Below are 16,882 nucleotides of genomic sequence, written 5' to 3' on the forward strand. Positions count from 1 at the left end.
TGCGTTCTGTAAGGATATCTGACGCCGATAGGGAATGACTTAGCACTGCTTTGTCTGATGTACTTGTTGACCGACAACAAACCGCGTGAAATCCGTGAATAAGTCTACCAATGAGCTGGTTACCACTTGCTGTATACTAACTGGTTCTATCAGCACTCCTGAGCTGCGATTCATTTTTACACTCATAAAATATTACACTCATGGTAATGATAGTCTGTCTATACGCGGTGGACAGACTTTACCACTATTGCGTAATGTGTCTGATGGTTAATTGCTTTCTGTGGGAAGGATATCTGAAGCTGATAGAGTCAATGCAGATCTAACTGATCCCGTGACCAGCCAAGTGTATAAACTTGAATGCACTTTAAAAAGCGATACAGATCTTGACCTACTGATTTCCTATGACCAGCCAAGTATAACTTTAAAACTTAAAATATTTTGTATTCTAAGAGTGGTTTGTAATGCACAGTGTTATTTTCGAGTGGTTGATGCTATATTATTTATTTAACACTGACTCATCAATAAACTGAAAATAAGGGGAGTAAAATACCACAGTACTTTTTTGTGTGTAGGAATTTATTACATTCACCAAGTCACAATTTAGAACCTACTCAAAAACATTGCATAGAAAACAGATAAATCATCCTCTGAAGAATTATTTCCAGTGTGTACTTGATCCTCATTGCCAAAGACATCAGTGATTACATTTGAACTCTACTCTACTTCTGGTGGATCTTTGGCAGGAACAACAGCTGTCTCAATTCCCTGATTCTCAAGAGGAACTTGCTGACTTCCAATGTGATCCTTTTTTGCCAGCTGAGTACCTGAATTCACAGCAGTATTTTCCATCTCATCTTCGTTGTACTTTTCATTGGATTTATCAACTGACAATTCAACAGGCTTCTCCTTATCAGTGTCTTTGTCTGTAGTCAGCTTCAGATCCATTTGCAGTGGTGTTGGATTATCCGGATCAGACCTATCAGAACCATCTATTGAGGAACTGGACAGGTTCTTCGCCCTTCTGTTATGACACACTGTATTATTTAACTCATCTGTGATATTAGGTGGACAAGCAGGGCCTTCTGCTGGCCTGACTTCCTGCTTTCCCTGTTCTGGACAACCTTCAGGTTTGTCATCTTGAAATGTTTTAAGATCTTCACTGTTGGCTTCATTTTCGGTTACAATATGAGAATCACTTTGCTTTGTGTGATACTGTGTGTGATCCTCACCATTGAATTGCATGGTACTTGATTGTTCATCTATTGAAGAACCACTGACTGAGCTGACATCTCTAGAAGTTGACTTGTTTGCACTTTGTCCCTCTTGTTTGTCACTAATGTTCTTCTGCTCCTCTGCCCCTGCCATTTCAGTATTTGTATGTTCCGTCTCACCATCTCCTATATTGGCTGATGTTTCATCATTTTTATCTGAATCCTTCCTGGCCAAAGACTCCTCAGCCAAATTGTCACCAGCAAGAGCTTCTTCATTTGCTATCTGGCTATCTGGCCTGTCGTTGGTGGAGACCTGCATTTCCACATCTGAACCTTCCACACTCACACCTTCCAACTTTGAATCATTTTTCTCAACCTCACCAGTGATTCCCTCAGCGGTGGACTGAGTTTCATCTACATGGTCAAGACTCTGATCGCCTCTGTTTGTATTGGTTTCCTCCCTCTTGAGCTCCTCCAGGAACCTTTTCTGGACACGCTTAGGGCACCACACAAATTTCTCTGACCCTGTGTTCTTTCTGTTTCCCTTGCACTTGTGAAACATTGTGAAAGCTTCTCGAATTAGTTCTTTGCGCTGTGCTTTGTCAAGGACAGAAAACAAGAAGTAGTCCAGAACGCTCCTCTTTACATTTGGAAGCTCCCCGTTCTTCAGCGTCTCTGTCAGGAAGAGGCGAACCAGTGGAGCTTGATAGTGTGCAAATCCCAAGGTGCCCAAACACTTCAAGATACGAGTGATGCGAAGACTGTTGTGGGTATGCCTGTCAAGAAAGGAAAAATACCAGCTTAAGAGTTTTACTAATTTTTGGTATCTGGAAACTTTTACGAAGGTGTCTTCAATGGACTTTCATTGTAACTAGTGCAGACATTGCCTGTAAGCAACTGAATCGAGAGTTGAACTGAGGAGAACATCTTTCCTCCATGGTCAGGATAAGAAAATAATGGTCATTCAACTAACTTGTTGAGGTTGTGAAAACGCTCCCTCCAGTTTTCTGCCCTTTCCACTTCCCCTGTCTTATAGTTTACCAGCTTCATGCCATAAAAATCCAGCATCAGCTCATACGATGCTCTCAGTCTTTCGCTCGCTGTCTCATCTGCAATAAATGCCTTGAAGAAGAAAGAAAATAGTACGTAATCAGAGATTAATGCAGTGACAATTTTTATATTGTTTCTATTGTAAAGGTGTTTTTGTGTTTCTGGTATCACATTTCATGCAATACATGGTTATGTGTTGTACACTGTGCATGTCTTCATATTTAACAAACCTCTATCTCATCCGTTGTGAGTTTATAAGCTTGATAGTTCATACCATCCTCTCGTATTGGGAACAACCTAGCATAATAAAATATTGAGGTCAGTGTTTATATTACGATTTTAGATGTTAAATGCTGTGCTAAATTCTGAGCTATATTGACACAAATAAACTGACCACTGGATGAATGTGTGGACCCTCTCCAGGCGTGAATAATCACCCCCCCAATTATTATGGAATTCTTCTATGGAGACATCTGAAAATGAGAAGGACATAAGCGAATGTCTTTTTGAGAAGGGTTTTCAATACAAATGGAATTCTGATTATACTGTATATTTGCCTTACCATCAGGTTCTGATGCCATCTCGTTTTTGTAGAACTTCAAATTAGGATGCTGTAAATAGATAAACACCACAGTTCACAAGGTTACAAAACCCTCCTGAAATTTGCAGGACAAATGCTAAACGATTCTTAAAGTATATTGCCTCTCTTACAACTTGTATTACTCACATAATGAAATTTTAAAAAGAATAATAAAAAAAAACATGGAAAGAAAAGACTGAATGAAAACAATACAATGTATACGTACGTGTTTAAAGACCTGACAAGGTGGAGGATCCTCCTGACCCTGGTGGTAAGCATACAAAATGTGTAACTAGACATTAAAGAAAATAAAAATAATAAATCCTGAGCAAATGTTATGATATGACTCACTGGATAGTTGTGTCTGTAAGTCTGCATGTCCCTGGCAGCACTTGTGTTTCTGCTCATTGACCAGCGTCCCGACCGCCACTTTTCTGTCCTTGGCTGAGTCTGTAATAATAATAATAATAATAATAACAATAGTAGCCTTATGGTAAAACACCACGGCTAGTGGAAAACAACTGTATGTGGGCTATGTATTTTTGATACCTTGATACCTTGAACTGTACCTTAACGAGTACACCCTTTAGTATCTATGCTTGTAGTCTTTATTCTGTGATGAATTGGTGCCCTCTATCGACACACTTGACCCTTGACTTGACACTACCGGTAAACACCCACAAGCGGCGAGGCAGACCTCGTTAACCAGTAACTAAATGATCACCATAATATCCTCATAAGATACTGGTGTCTATTAATAACAGCAACACGGTGCTACATCCGCATGCATGCAGTTATGCAACATCAACTTGGAATAGCCCAACGACACTGAAGCATAAAGGTCATGTTGAGGCAAAATTACTTTCGCTTTCGTTCAACATTGACATTATGTTCAGGTTAGAGTAAATATGATTTCAAGATGGTAATGTTACTGAAAAATAGGACATGTAGGCTAGGCCAGGTAACATTCAGCTGTGAATCTTGATGAGTTAAACTGTAACGTTAGCCTGACTCATTAAGAAAGCCTACGCCTACCTTTCTTGTGTCCGACTTAATTTTGACATCTTCTTCCCACGTAGAGTCATACTCAGAAGTGAATGAATCGTCAGAGTCACTGTCGTTGTCTTGATTGTCACAACTTTTTGAATCGTTGTCTTTGCAATAATTTGTCCCAAAAGGCCTACTTGCGTTATCACTTATTTCAGAGTTGTCTGTGACGGGTGTGAGAGCACCAAAGTTAGCCATAGCTGAAATAAGTCGTTGTAACACAACAAACACACTTCGGGGGAAGTAGGAGAGAACATATACAATGTTATTCACCAACCGCTGAAAGAGATAATGGCCCGGCATGTAAACAGTTTTGTTAGTCAGAAAGGAAACCGAAAGTTGTGTTAGTTTCCGTAAATGTACGTCACTGGAGAGGCAGGTCCGGTAAAATGGGGTTACATATTAAAAGCATATCTCTCGGCCTTTAATCCTCATTATGTATGTGAGATCATTGTAGTAAATGCAAATTGCTCTTCAAGACCCCTTAATAGACAGGTGTACACGTTTGACAAGCTTAAGGATAGGGAGCCGGCAAAGACAATGGCAGAAGCCAAAGAATTATGTCGACTGACAACCCTGCTGAAAATACCAGCCTGACCAGCTTATGATGGTTTGCTGGTTGACCAGCTTGTTTGACCAGCTTATGACCAGCTTATGATGGTTGACCAGCTTATGACCAGCTTATGATGGTTGACCAGCTTTAAGCTATGTTTTCGCGAGAATGTTGCTGGTTTAGCTGGTTGACCCAGCTTATGATGGTAATTATGCTGGTGATGCTGGTCAAACCAGCTTAGGCTGGACATTTTAGCTGGTGTTGCTGGTTTTGCATTGCTGGTTTATGCTGGTTGACCCAGCTTATGATGGTAATTATGCTGGTTATGCTGGTCAAACCAGCTTAGGCTGGACATTTTAGCTGGTGTTGCTGGTTTTGCATTGCTGGTTTTTGCTGGTTAAACCAGTTTAAGCTGGTCATTCTAGCTGGTTTTGCTGGTCATATCTAGCTGGTCTAACCAGCTACCAGCTTATGATGGCCACCTAGGCTGGCATTGCTGTTGGCTACTTTGCTGTTTTTCACTGTTCAAAAGAAAGACCTTCACAAATACACTGCAGTGGACATTTTAAACAATTTATTAAAATTGAGTGTGTTTGTGGATAGGCGGAGATGTTATGAAGTGTGAGTGGGTGCGTATGGTGAGGGTGCAGTCGTTCTTTTTTCCTTTTCCTCCTTCTTCCTTATATCCACAATTTTCTGGCTGATGTAATGGCCAATGCTGCGGAGCCGCTTTTCTCTTCTCCTCTCCCTCCACTCCTTGTTTCTCCATAGAAGATACAGATAGGAAATATTTAATAAGTATTAATAATTAACAGCACAACAGCCAGTACCATCCATAAGTGCTGTTAAAATATGCTAGTTGTGGTTCTTCTCCAGTGTTATTTTCTCCTCCATGCATGTAATAGATCCTCCAAGTTTTGTCAGCTGCTCTCGTGTGGAGGAGAAAACACCACTGCATGGGGCAGAACCACAGCTAGCACTTAAAAAACATACAGTAAGTGTATTTCCTGTAATATTTCCTCACCTTAATATATGCTCCTTCAGAAAAACGACTGATGTAGTTGGGAATAATGAGACAGTAGTGGTCTGGGGGCAGGTGTGGTCCGGTGTAGGGTTTGATTCTTCAGCCGCGCTATTTCCAGCAGAAACTGCAAGGGTAGAAATGTCACAGGTTTCAGAGTGTATTGAAATGGTACAATCTAGTCTAACATATTCGTGTTGCAGTGAAGATTTGTTAAAGTTTTGTCAGCTGGTCTCGTGTGGAGGAGAAAACACCACTGCGTGGGGCAGAACCACAGCTAGCACTTAAAAACATAAATGTATTTCCAGATATATGGTAATTGGGATAATTTTACAGACTACTAAACATACCTGTCGATAGTGTGTGTCTCATAGACGAGGGGAAGGTGCAGCTGAAAGACAAGTTGCTGGTGGGGGCTGTGCTGCTGGTGGGTAGCATATTGACAATGTGTCCGCCTCTTTTCCTCATCAGCACATTTCTGGGAGATGGCCCTCTTTACCTCTCCTGGTCGACAACGAATCGTTCAGTGATGTAATCTGTGTAAACAAAAACAACAGGAAAGTTGGTTGGTCAGTTTTTGCATCCTCCCAGAAGATGTTTGCCATCGCCAGAATTGGCTCAGTAATCAACATAAACTTGGGTAAATAAGATATAGCCATATTGTGCCTTTCAGTGCCCTCTACATGTACTGGCACCCATGTTAAAGTTAAAGTAGACTAAAAAGACTTACTTAAAGTTGCTGCTGATGGTGGTTGCACTGGTGTTGGTGGTGCTGCTGATGGTGGTTGCACTGGTGTGAGGAGAGGACAGAATCACATACGTTAGGAAACACTGCAACCATAGGGCACAAATAATAGTCCACATACAGCTCTGAAAACCCACAAACAAAATGCCTGTACACTTACGTGGTATTCCACTACAAGAAAGGATACTAACCTGTTTTGCTGTTAACAAAGCAGGCCATCTGCTCTTCACATCCTTAACCAAAGGCTTGTCCTTGATCATTTCCTTTCGCCTCAAAGAAAATGTGCTGTCCATAAGGGCATCAACTTCTCTCCAGTCCACAGTCATTTTCTTCATCTCACACTCTAAACTCTTCATCTTCACTCTCACACTCTTACAGCCAGCAATGTGCAGCTTCTGCCTGAAGTTTCCCATTTTAAACTTCAGGCGTAACTTCCAAGCAAACCATCCACATGTAGATCAAGGCTGTACACACACAACCAAACATTCAGGGTTAAAGATAAAACAAACACTGAAATGTTCCATGGTATGTCAACATATGATTTTCACAAACTAATATACAATGAAATACTAGTGCTGTACCTCAGCGGAGCAGAAAAGCCTTTGGAGAGATGAGATACCCTCCTCGAATGGTGTACAGTGAGAGTGGAGGGTAGTCATTTAGATCCTGAGGTCTATGATGGTGATGTCAGAGGCCTGGCTCTTGCACAGTTCAAAGCATCGGAGGTGCTCCACAAACCATGCTGCTAAAGGTTCAACAATGAATAAAGTTTTTTGAGAAACAATAAGGTACAGTGACAGTCTATGTATATGCAGGGCAAAGGGCAAGAGCTTCCATAATGTCCATGCTTACATTTATAATATCTGATAAGAATGCGTTGATTTCCCGAAGAAAATGTGCAAAACTTACAGCTCCAAAACATGAATCAGCCAGTCTACCTGGTCCAGTACAACCATATATTTCTGTTGAAAAGAAAATATAATGTTAGCATATCTAAAGTGCAAAAATTACCAGAATTTAATTTAAAAGATAGCCATACACATACTTTCAATTAAAAAAAAGTATGTAAGTATGTAAAGAAGATTAAAAGACCATTACAAGCATTGAGATATCACCTAGTGGCCAATGCATTTTTCTGCACTTCAATACAGTCTAGTCTTTTGAAAATAACAATACAATATTTAATCAATGGATTGTCATAAAGAGCCACATGGGTTCTTGCAGGCAAATCCGTGCCATACAATACTTTTTATGAGGCTATGTGTTCCCAATAAAGTATTGTTAAAAAGAAACTAGAAAATGCATTTCCTGAAGGAAATACCAGTGCATGAAATGCAAAAGTTAGGAAAGGAAGAAGAAAAGAAAGAAGAGTGAAAGAAGGAAAGAAGAGTGGAAGAAGGAAAGAAGAAAGGAAAGAAGAGTGAAGAAAGGAGAGAAGAGAGGATGAAGGAAAGAAGCAAAGAAAGAAGAGTGAAGAAAGGAAAGAAGAGTGGAAGAAGAAAAGAAAGAAGAGTGAAAGAAGGAAATAATAGTTGAAGAAGGAAAGAAGAAAGGAAAGAAGAGTGAAAGAAGGAAAGAAGAAAGGAGAGTAAAGAAAGGAAAGAAAAGTGAAAGAAGGAAAGAAGAGTGGAAGAAGGAAAGAAGAAAGGAAAGAAGAGTGGAAGAAGGAAAGAAGAGTGAAAGAGAAAAAGAGAGTGAACATATTGAAAAAAGGAGATAAGAATGGAGTGAAGAAAAGAGATTGAGTGTGAGAGAAAGTAGACTGAGAGGGATAGAGAGAAAGATGGAGAGATGGAGAGAAAAAAAAGTAGAGAATGGAAGGTGTCTTAATGTTCCTAGTTACAGTTAAATTGAGAGGGACAGAGAAGAGGTTCCTTTGATTTGGCGCAGCTGTCAGTGAAGCACAGGTGCAAGCCAGTTTAAAGACCCTATTATGATGTCATAATGGCCCAATGTAAGTCAATGGGAAAATTTAGATTCGTTTTTATTTAATATCTTAAAAAGTATAAAGTTTAGAAAAGTGAAAAATACATAGCATAAGTGTCCTTTACAAGACCTACGCGACAAAGTTTGAATGAAGTTTCTACGTTAAGCGGTTCGGGCTGAATTAATCGCAGAAAAAGGTGAGAAGAACTAGAAAATGCATTTCCTGAAGGAAATACCAGTGCATGAAATGCAAAGGTTAAGAAAGGAAGAAGAAAAGAAAGAAGAGTGAAAGAAGGAAAGAAGAAAGTAAAGAAGAGTGGAAGAAGGAAAGACAAAAGGAAAGAAGAGTGAAGAAAGGAGAGAAGAGTGGAAGAAGGAAAGAAGAAAGGAAAGAAGAGTGAAAGAAGAAAAGAAGAAAAGAAAGAAGAGTGAAGAAAGGAAAAAAGAGTGGAAGAAGGAAAGAAGAAAAGAAAGAAGAGTGAAATAATGAAAGAAGAAAGGAAAGAAGAGTGAAGGAAGGAAAGAAGAGTGGAAGAAGGAAAGAAGAAAAGAAAGAAGAGTGAAAGAAGGAAAGAATAAAGGAAAGAAGAGTGTAAGAAGGAAAGAAGAGTGAAGAAAGGAAAGAAAAGTGGAAGAAGGAAAGAAGAGTGGATGAAGGAAAAAAGAAAGGCAAGAAGAGTGGAAGAAGGAAAGAAAAATGGAAGAAGAAAATAAGAAAGGAAAGAAGAGTGGAAGAAGGAAAGAAGAGTGAACAAGAGTGGCTCTGGATGAAGAGATAAAGAGAGAGCGAAAATATTGAAAAAAGGAGATAAAAATGGAGTGAAGAAGAGAGATTGAGTGTGAGAGAAAGTTGACTGAGAGAGAAAGATGGAGAGATGGAGAGAAAAAAAAATAGAGAATGGATGGTGTCTTAATGTTCCTAGTTACAGTTAAATTGGTGCAAGCCAGTTTAAAGACCCTATTATGATGTCATAATGGCCCAATGTAAGTCAATGGGAGAAATTTATATTCGTTTTTCTTTAATATCTTAAAAAGTATAACGTTTAGAAAAGTGAAAAATACATAGCATAAGTGTCGTTTACAAGACCTACGCGACAAAGTTTGAATGAAGTTTCTACGTTAAGCGGTTCGGGCTGAATTAATCGCAGAAAAAGGTAACAAGAAGAAGAAGAAGAAGAAGAAGCCTAGGAATAACAATACAGGGCATTTCATGCACTGTAATAAGAAGAAGAAGAAGCCTAGGAATAACAATACAGGGCATTTCATGCACTGTAATTTTTAAGATATTAAATAAAAACGAATCAAAATGTTCCCATTGACTTACATTAAGACACCTTCCATTCTCTACTTTTTTCTCTCCATCTCTCCATCTTTCTCTCTATCCCTCTCAGTCTACTTTCTCTCACACTCAATCTCTCTTCTTCACTCCATTTTTATCTCCTTTTTTCAATATTTTCACTCTCTTTTTCTCTTTCACTCTTCTTTCCTTCTTCCACTCATCTTTCCTTCTTCCACTCTTCTTTCCTTCTTTCACTTTTCTTTCCTTTCTTCACTCTCCTTTCTTCTTTCCTTCTTTCACTCTTCTTTCCTTTTCTTCTTTCCTTCTTCAACTATTATTTCCTTCTTTCACTCTTCTTTCTTTTCTTCTTCCACTCTTCTTTCCTTTCTTCACTCTTCTTTCTTTTCTTCTTTCATTCTTTCACTCTTCTTTCCTTCATCCTCTCTTCTCTCCTTTCTTCACTCTTCTATCCTTTCCTTCTTCCACTCTTCTTTCCTTTCTTCTTTCCTTCTTTCACTCTTCTTTCTTTTCTTCTTCCTTTCCTAACTTTTGCATTTCATGCACTGGTATTTCCTTCAGGAAATGCATTTTCTAGTTAAATTATTCAGTTATCAATAAATTATCCATCATTCATTTATTGCTACATTGAATCCTTTTGGGGCTTTCAATTGTGGTGCTTGAGCCAAATGACGACATGGTGCTCTCTCACATGCACATAATCATGAGTAGCTTAGCTAGCTAACTTAACCACAACTTCTGCCTTATGAGCTAGAATAAAAACACTGCATTAAAACTGCCCTCAAACGACCAAAGCTGCCCTCAACAGCCACAATTCAAGCATAACAGGCTTAACTAGGTGAAAATGCATTAACATGAGCTAGCAATGAACTTGGCTAACCAGTCCTTCTTGCAACCAGCTAGCATGAATGGTTACAAAGGAATGTTATATAGCCTAATACTTTGCCGTGAATGATTTATTTATGCGTTTATTTGAAAAGGGACAGTGAACATTGATAAACATTTCCTTTAAGTGAACAAATGTATGTTTCAAACCAATTTTAAGATAATGTGATCTAGTCGACGTTTTCTTGCAGCTGGTCCTGCAAAATGCTAACCGTCTATCTAGCTAGCTACTGTAGCTATTGCTTTTAATGGACCACAAAGACGCTTCAGAAAGGAAACATGTAAACAGATGTGACGATATAGTGGGTAGGTGTTGTAATAGAGAACCATGTGACACATGCTGTATCACCTTAATTTCATTAGCACCGGCAGAAAAAAATCTCTGGCACCGCCACTGACGAGGATAAGAAGACTCCAAACAAACAAAGGAGAGTCTACACGCATTCCTTTGACACTGTTGGCTAGTCGAGTGGAAACAGTTGTAACATGACATTTACAGTTATGTTGCCATCACTTGGCCCTGTCTCAGGTGGAGCAAGGAGAGTCAACTCATTATTGAAAATACAACAGTCTCTCGCGGTTGCCTTCTAACAAAAAATTGTGACAAATTACAAAAAAAAAAAAAAGAAACCAGAAGGACACTTAGAGAACACAGATATATATATATATATATATATATTATGGCATGCCGTTCAGGAAATTAACATTTGAATATATATATACAAAAGTCTGAATATATATACAAAAGTCTGAATATATATACAAAACTCTGAATATATATACAAAAGTCTGAATATATATACAAAACTCTGAATATATATACAAAAGACTGGATATATATATACAAAAGTCTGAATATATATACAAAACTCTGAATATATATACAAAAGTCTGAATATATATACAAAAGTCTGAATATATATACAAAACTCTGAATATATATATACAAAAGTCTGAATATATATACAAAAGTCTGAATATATATACAAAACTCTGAATATATATACAAAAGTCTGAATATATATACAAAACGAAGTCTGAATATATACAGCCGCGGAAAAAATTAAGAGACCACTTCAAAATTATCAGTTTCTCTGGTTTTACTATTTATTGGTATGTGTTAAAGTAAAATGTACATTTTTGTTTTATTCTATAACCTACTGGCAACATTCCTACCAAATTTCAAATAAAAATATTGTCATTTAGATCATTTATTTGCAGAAAAATGACAATTGGTCAAAATAGCAAAAATGATGCAGTGTCTTCAGATCTCGAATAATGCAAAGAAAACAAGCTCATATTCATTTTTAAACTACACAATACTAATGCTTACACTTAGGAAGAGTTCAGAAATCAATATTTGGTGGAATAACCTTGATTTAAAATCACAACTTTCATGTGTCTTGGCATGCTCTCCACCAGTCTTTCACATTGCCGTTGGGTGACTTTATGCTACTCCTGGCGCAAGAATTCAAGCAGCTCGGCTTCTTTTCATGGCTTGTGACCATCCATCTTCCTCTTGATCACATTTCAGAGGTTTTTTATGGGATTCAGGTCTCGAAATTGGGCTGGCCATGACAGGGTCCTGATCTGGTGGTACTCCATCCACACCTTTACTGGCCTGGCTGTGTGGCATGGAGCATTGCCCTGCTGGAAAAAACACTTCTCAGAGTTGGGGAACATTGTCAGAGCAAAAGGAAGCAAGTTTTTCTTCCGGGACAACGTTGTACTTTGCCTGGCTGAGGTTTGTAAAATACCATAAGGGTTGAAAAAGCGGACTTGAGGTTCTTCTAAGTTTGTCTTCTCTGATGAGTCTGATTTCACAGTAGGTGCAAGACTCTCTGGCTTGTAGGCCTCTCCAGGTCTCCGTCTAACCATCAGACGACCATGTGTTGGGCAAAGCTGAAAATTGGACTCATCAGAGAAGACGAACTAGAAGACCCTCCAGTCCGCTTTTTTCAATCCTTATGGTCTTTTACAAACCTCAGCCAGGCAAAGTACAACGTTGTCCCGGAAGAAAAACTTGCTTCCTTTAGCTCTGACAATGTTCCCCAACTCTGAGAAATGTTTTTTCCAGCAGGGCAATGCTCCATGCCACACAGCCAGGCCAGTAAAGGTGTGGATGGAGTACCACCAGATCAGGACCCTGTCATGGCCAGCCCAATTTCGAGACCTGAATCCCATAAAAAACTTCTGAAATGTGATCAAGAGGAAGATGGATGGTCACAAGCCATGAAAAGAAGCCGAGCTGCTTGAATTCTTGCGCCAGGAGTAGCATAAAGTCACCCAACGGCAATGTGAAAGACTGGTGGAGAGCATGCCAAGACACATGAAAGTTGTGATTTTAAATCAAGGTTATTCCACCAAATATTGATTTCTGAACTCTTCCTAAGTGTAAGCATTAGTATTGTGTAGTTTAAAAATGAATATTAGCTTGTTTTCTTTGCATTATTCGAGATCTGAAGACACTGCATCATTTTTGCTATTTTGACCAATTGTCATTTTTCTGCAAATAAATGATCTAAATGACAATATTTGTATTTGAAATTTGGTAGGAATGTTGCCAGTAGGTTATAGAATAAAACAAAAATGTACATTTTACTTTAACACATACCAATAAATAGTAAAACCAGAGAAACTGATAATTTTGAAGTGGTCTCTTAATTTTTTCCGCGGCTGTATACAAAACGAAGTCTGAATATATATACAAAACTCTGAACTCTGAAGCGCTCAATCCGTCTTTGTCCGCCATATTGGATTGAGCGTTTCCTATTAAATCAATGGTACCAAAATGTTTATAATTACGTATTTTCTGCTTTATGAAATACTGTATTTCTGTTGTATTGTTCAATTTTGACATTGATTTCTCACTAGAAATGCAATAATAACACGTTTATTTTACACCGTTTGACTTCACCAAGGATATTTTTAGAGGCAATTTCTCCATTCACTTGACTGGGGTCTTGTCAAAACCTTCGTACTTCCTTGTTTTCTGCTTCATGAAATACTTTTTTTTCTGTTATATGGCTAAAATTGATTAAACATTGATTTCTCGCTAAAAATGCAATAATAATAACACGTTCATTTTGCATCGTTTGACTTAACGAAGGACATTTTTACGTTTAAATGGGATAGCCTACATCGTATCCTCTCGTCACATGATCAAATAGGGACTTGACATTGGACAAAAAATGATTACCCAGAAATCCTCATTGCATATACCAATGAAAATAAGACATTATTCATTGAATTGAATAGGTTTTTTTTTAATAGTTTCCATAGTTTATGTAGGATAAGCATATAATTGTGTTATAGATTGCTACTGACCATTTCCCTTCTACAAAATAATACTCACCATGACCTAGATAGGTTGGCCATTCCAAGGGTATAAATACCATAAGGTACTTCAATAAAAGATAATTAGACATCGGTCGCCGGTGTGTTTCCAGTAAATAGTCTACTCTTACGTACTCGCGGATATGACATTTTGTGAAGCACTCGACGAGGCAAAATCCCGGACGATTTGGGAATCCCTGCCGGACGCATTTTTTAGGTCTCAAAAAGAGGACATGTCCGAAAAAGAGCACGTCTGGTCACCCTACCATATGAACAGAAAAACAGTATTTCATGAAGCAGAAAACAAGCAATTACGAAGGTTTTGACAAGACCCCAGTCAAATCAATGGGGAACCTGCCTCTAAAAATATCCTTCGTGAAGTCAAACGGTGTAAAATAAACGTGTTATTATTGCATTTCTAGTGAGAAATCAATGTCAAAATTGAACAATATAACAGAAAAACAGAGTGTCATGAAGCAGAAAATACGTAATCACAAACATTTTGGTACCATTGATTTAATAGGAAGCGCTCAATCCAATATGGCGGACAAAGACGGATTGAGCGCTTCAGAGTTCAGAGTTTTGTATATATATTCAGACTTCGTTTTGTATATATATTCAGACTTTGTTTTGTATATATATATTCAGACTTCGTTTTGTATATATATTCAGACTTTTGTATATATATTCAGAGTTTTGTATATATATTCAGACTTTTGTATATATATATTCAGAGTTTTGTATATATATTCAGAGTTTTGTATATATATTCAGACTTCTGTATATATATTCAGAGTTTTGTCTATATATTCAGACTTTTGTATATATATATATCCAGACTTTTGTATATATATTCAGACTTTTGTATATATATTCAGAGTTTTGTATATATATTCAGACTTTTGTATATATATTCAGACTTTTGTATATATATATTCAAATGTTAATTTCCTGAACGGCATGCCATAATATATATATATATATATATATATATATATATATATATATATATATATATATATATATATATATATATATATATATATACATATATATATACATATATATATATATACAGCCGCGGAAAAAATTAAGAGACCACTTCAAAATTATCAGTTTCTCTGGTTTTACTATTTATTGGTATGTGTTAAAGTAAAATGTACATTTTTGTTTTATTCTATAACCTACTGGCAACATTCCTACCAAATTTCAAATAAAAATATTGTCATTTAGATCATTTATTTGCAGAAAAATGACAATTGGTCAAAATAGCAAAAAAGATGCAGTGTCTTCAGATCTCGAATAATGCAAAGAAAACAAGCTCATATTCATTTTTAAACTACACAATACTAATGCTTTAACTTAGGAAGAGTTCAGAAATCAATATTTTGTGGAATAACCTTGATTTAAAATCACAACTTTCATGTGTCTTGGCATGCTCTCCACCAGTCTTTCACATTGCCGTTGGGTGACTTTATGCTACTCCTGGCGCAAGAATTCAAGCAGCTCGGCTTCTTTTCATGGCTTGTGACCATCCATCTTCCTCTTGATCACATTTCAGAGTTTTTTTTATGGGATTCAGGTCTCGAAATTGGGCTGGCCATGACAGGGTCCTGATCTGGTGATACTCCATCCACACCTTTACTGACCTGGCTGTGTGGCATGGAGCATTGCCCTGCTGGAAAAAACACTTCTCAGAGTTGGGGAACATTGTCAGAGCAAAAGGAAGCAAGTTTTTCTTCCGGGACAACGTTGTACTTTGCCTGGCTGAGGTTTGTAAAAGACCATAAGGATTGAACTAAAGCCGACTGGAGGGTCTCCTAGTTCGTCTTCTCTGATGAGTCCAATTTCACAGTAGGTGCAAGACCCTGTGGCTTGTAGGCCTCTCCAGGTCTCCGTCTAACCATCAGACGACCATGTGTTGGGTAAAGCTGAAAATTGGACTCATCAGAGAAGACGAACTAGGAGACCCTCCAGTCCGCTTTGGTTCAATCCTTATGGTCTTTTACAAACCTCAGCCAGGCAAAGTACAACGTTGTCCCGGAAGAAAAACTTGCTTCCTTTTGCTCTGACAATGTTCCCCACTCACTGAGCTCCACTGGCTGCCGGTAGCTGCTCGCATCAAATTCAAGTCACTTATGCTGGCCTACAACGTGCTTACTGGGTCTGCTCCCACCTATCTAAATGCTCTTGTAAGGGCCAATGTTACACCCAGGACACTGCGCTCATCCAGTGAGCGTCGTCTGGCACTGCCCCCGGTGCAAGCAAGGCAATCCAGACTATTCTCAGTTGTAGTTCCACGTTGGTGGAACGACCTGCCTAGCACTACCAGAGCAGGAGCGTCCCTCTCTACCTTTAAGAAGCTCTTGAAGACCCAACTCTTCAAAGAGCACCTCCCTTCCTAACTGGCGCCTTGGCTTAACCTGCACTTAAGCACTAACAGGCCAGCACTTCTTTTTTACTCTTTCTATGTCGTTTTATAAGCAGTATTTATTGTTACACCAGGTTTTTAATGCTCTTAGCTTGATTGTTCTCTCCCTTGTACGTCGCTTTGGACAAAAGCGTCTGCTAAATGACTAAATGTAAATGTAAATGTAAAATGAAACTTCTATGCAGTCAGCCAACTGCAAAGGCTGCTTCCTTTGTTAGATGCAATAAGAAACTTGAAACCATGATAATGTGTTTGTGAGATCAGTATCAGTATTCCTGACAAACTTAAGGTTGTCTTGTCATCTTCACTGAAAGCACACATACTGTACTGCAAATAGAATGCCAGCCACAATACAAGATCTTATAGGGTATTCACTGAAACTCTATATTTTTTTGTGTCATCTCGCTATATGATATGATATGATGATGACAACATCAAGCAAGTACCTGTACGTGGATGACAGTGCTATCCAGTGGCGTAACTATAGGGAGTGCAGGGAGTGCCGCTGCACTAGGGCCGTGGCGAAAGGGTGCCCGTCCTCGATCTCATCGCAGAAGTGAGACAATTGTTTTAACATTAAAGAACTGACCGGGCCCCCCGCTTGGAAACATCGCATAATATGTATGATCCAGTCCGATCAATTCGCAAACATTTCTCAATTATGGTGACAGTTATTCATATGAGCTATCACTTGCCCAATAACCATTCTAACAATAGTCAGTCTTAACAACAGCAAATGATTAATTTAGCCTAATTTGCCTTATGCTAAATGAAACGAGTTTGTTTTTATTAAGTAATAT

General features: G+C 38.3%; 1 protein-coding gene across 1 annotated transcript; it reads right to left on the reverse strand.

The window, feature by feature from the left end:
• Positions 1-612: 612 nt before the first annotated feature.
• On the reverse strand, positions 613-4,191 carry LOC308370835 (uncharacterized protein; the record flags this gene model as incomplete). Its single annotated transcript, XM_080845553.1, has 8 exons — positions 613-1,987; positions 2,185-2,333; positions 2,492-2,558; positions 2,656-2,734; positions 2,824-2,872; positions 3,068-3,106; positions 3,193-3,291; positions 3,877-4,191. The coding sequence occupies 8 exons, from the start codon at positions 4,189-4,191 to the stop codon at positions 715-717; spliced, it is 2,070 nt and encodes a 689-aa protein (XP_080701679.1). The 3' UTR covers positions 613-714.
• Between the last annotated feature and the right edge of the window lie 12,691 nt (positions 4,192-16,882).

The sequence above is a fragment of the Sprattus sprattus genome (genome assembly GCF_963457725.1).
Source record: "Sprattus sprattus genome assembly, chromosome: 10".
NCBI lineage: Eukaryota > Metazoa > Chordata > Actinopteri > Clupeiformes > Clupeidae > Sprattus > Sprattus sprattus.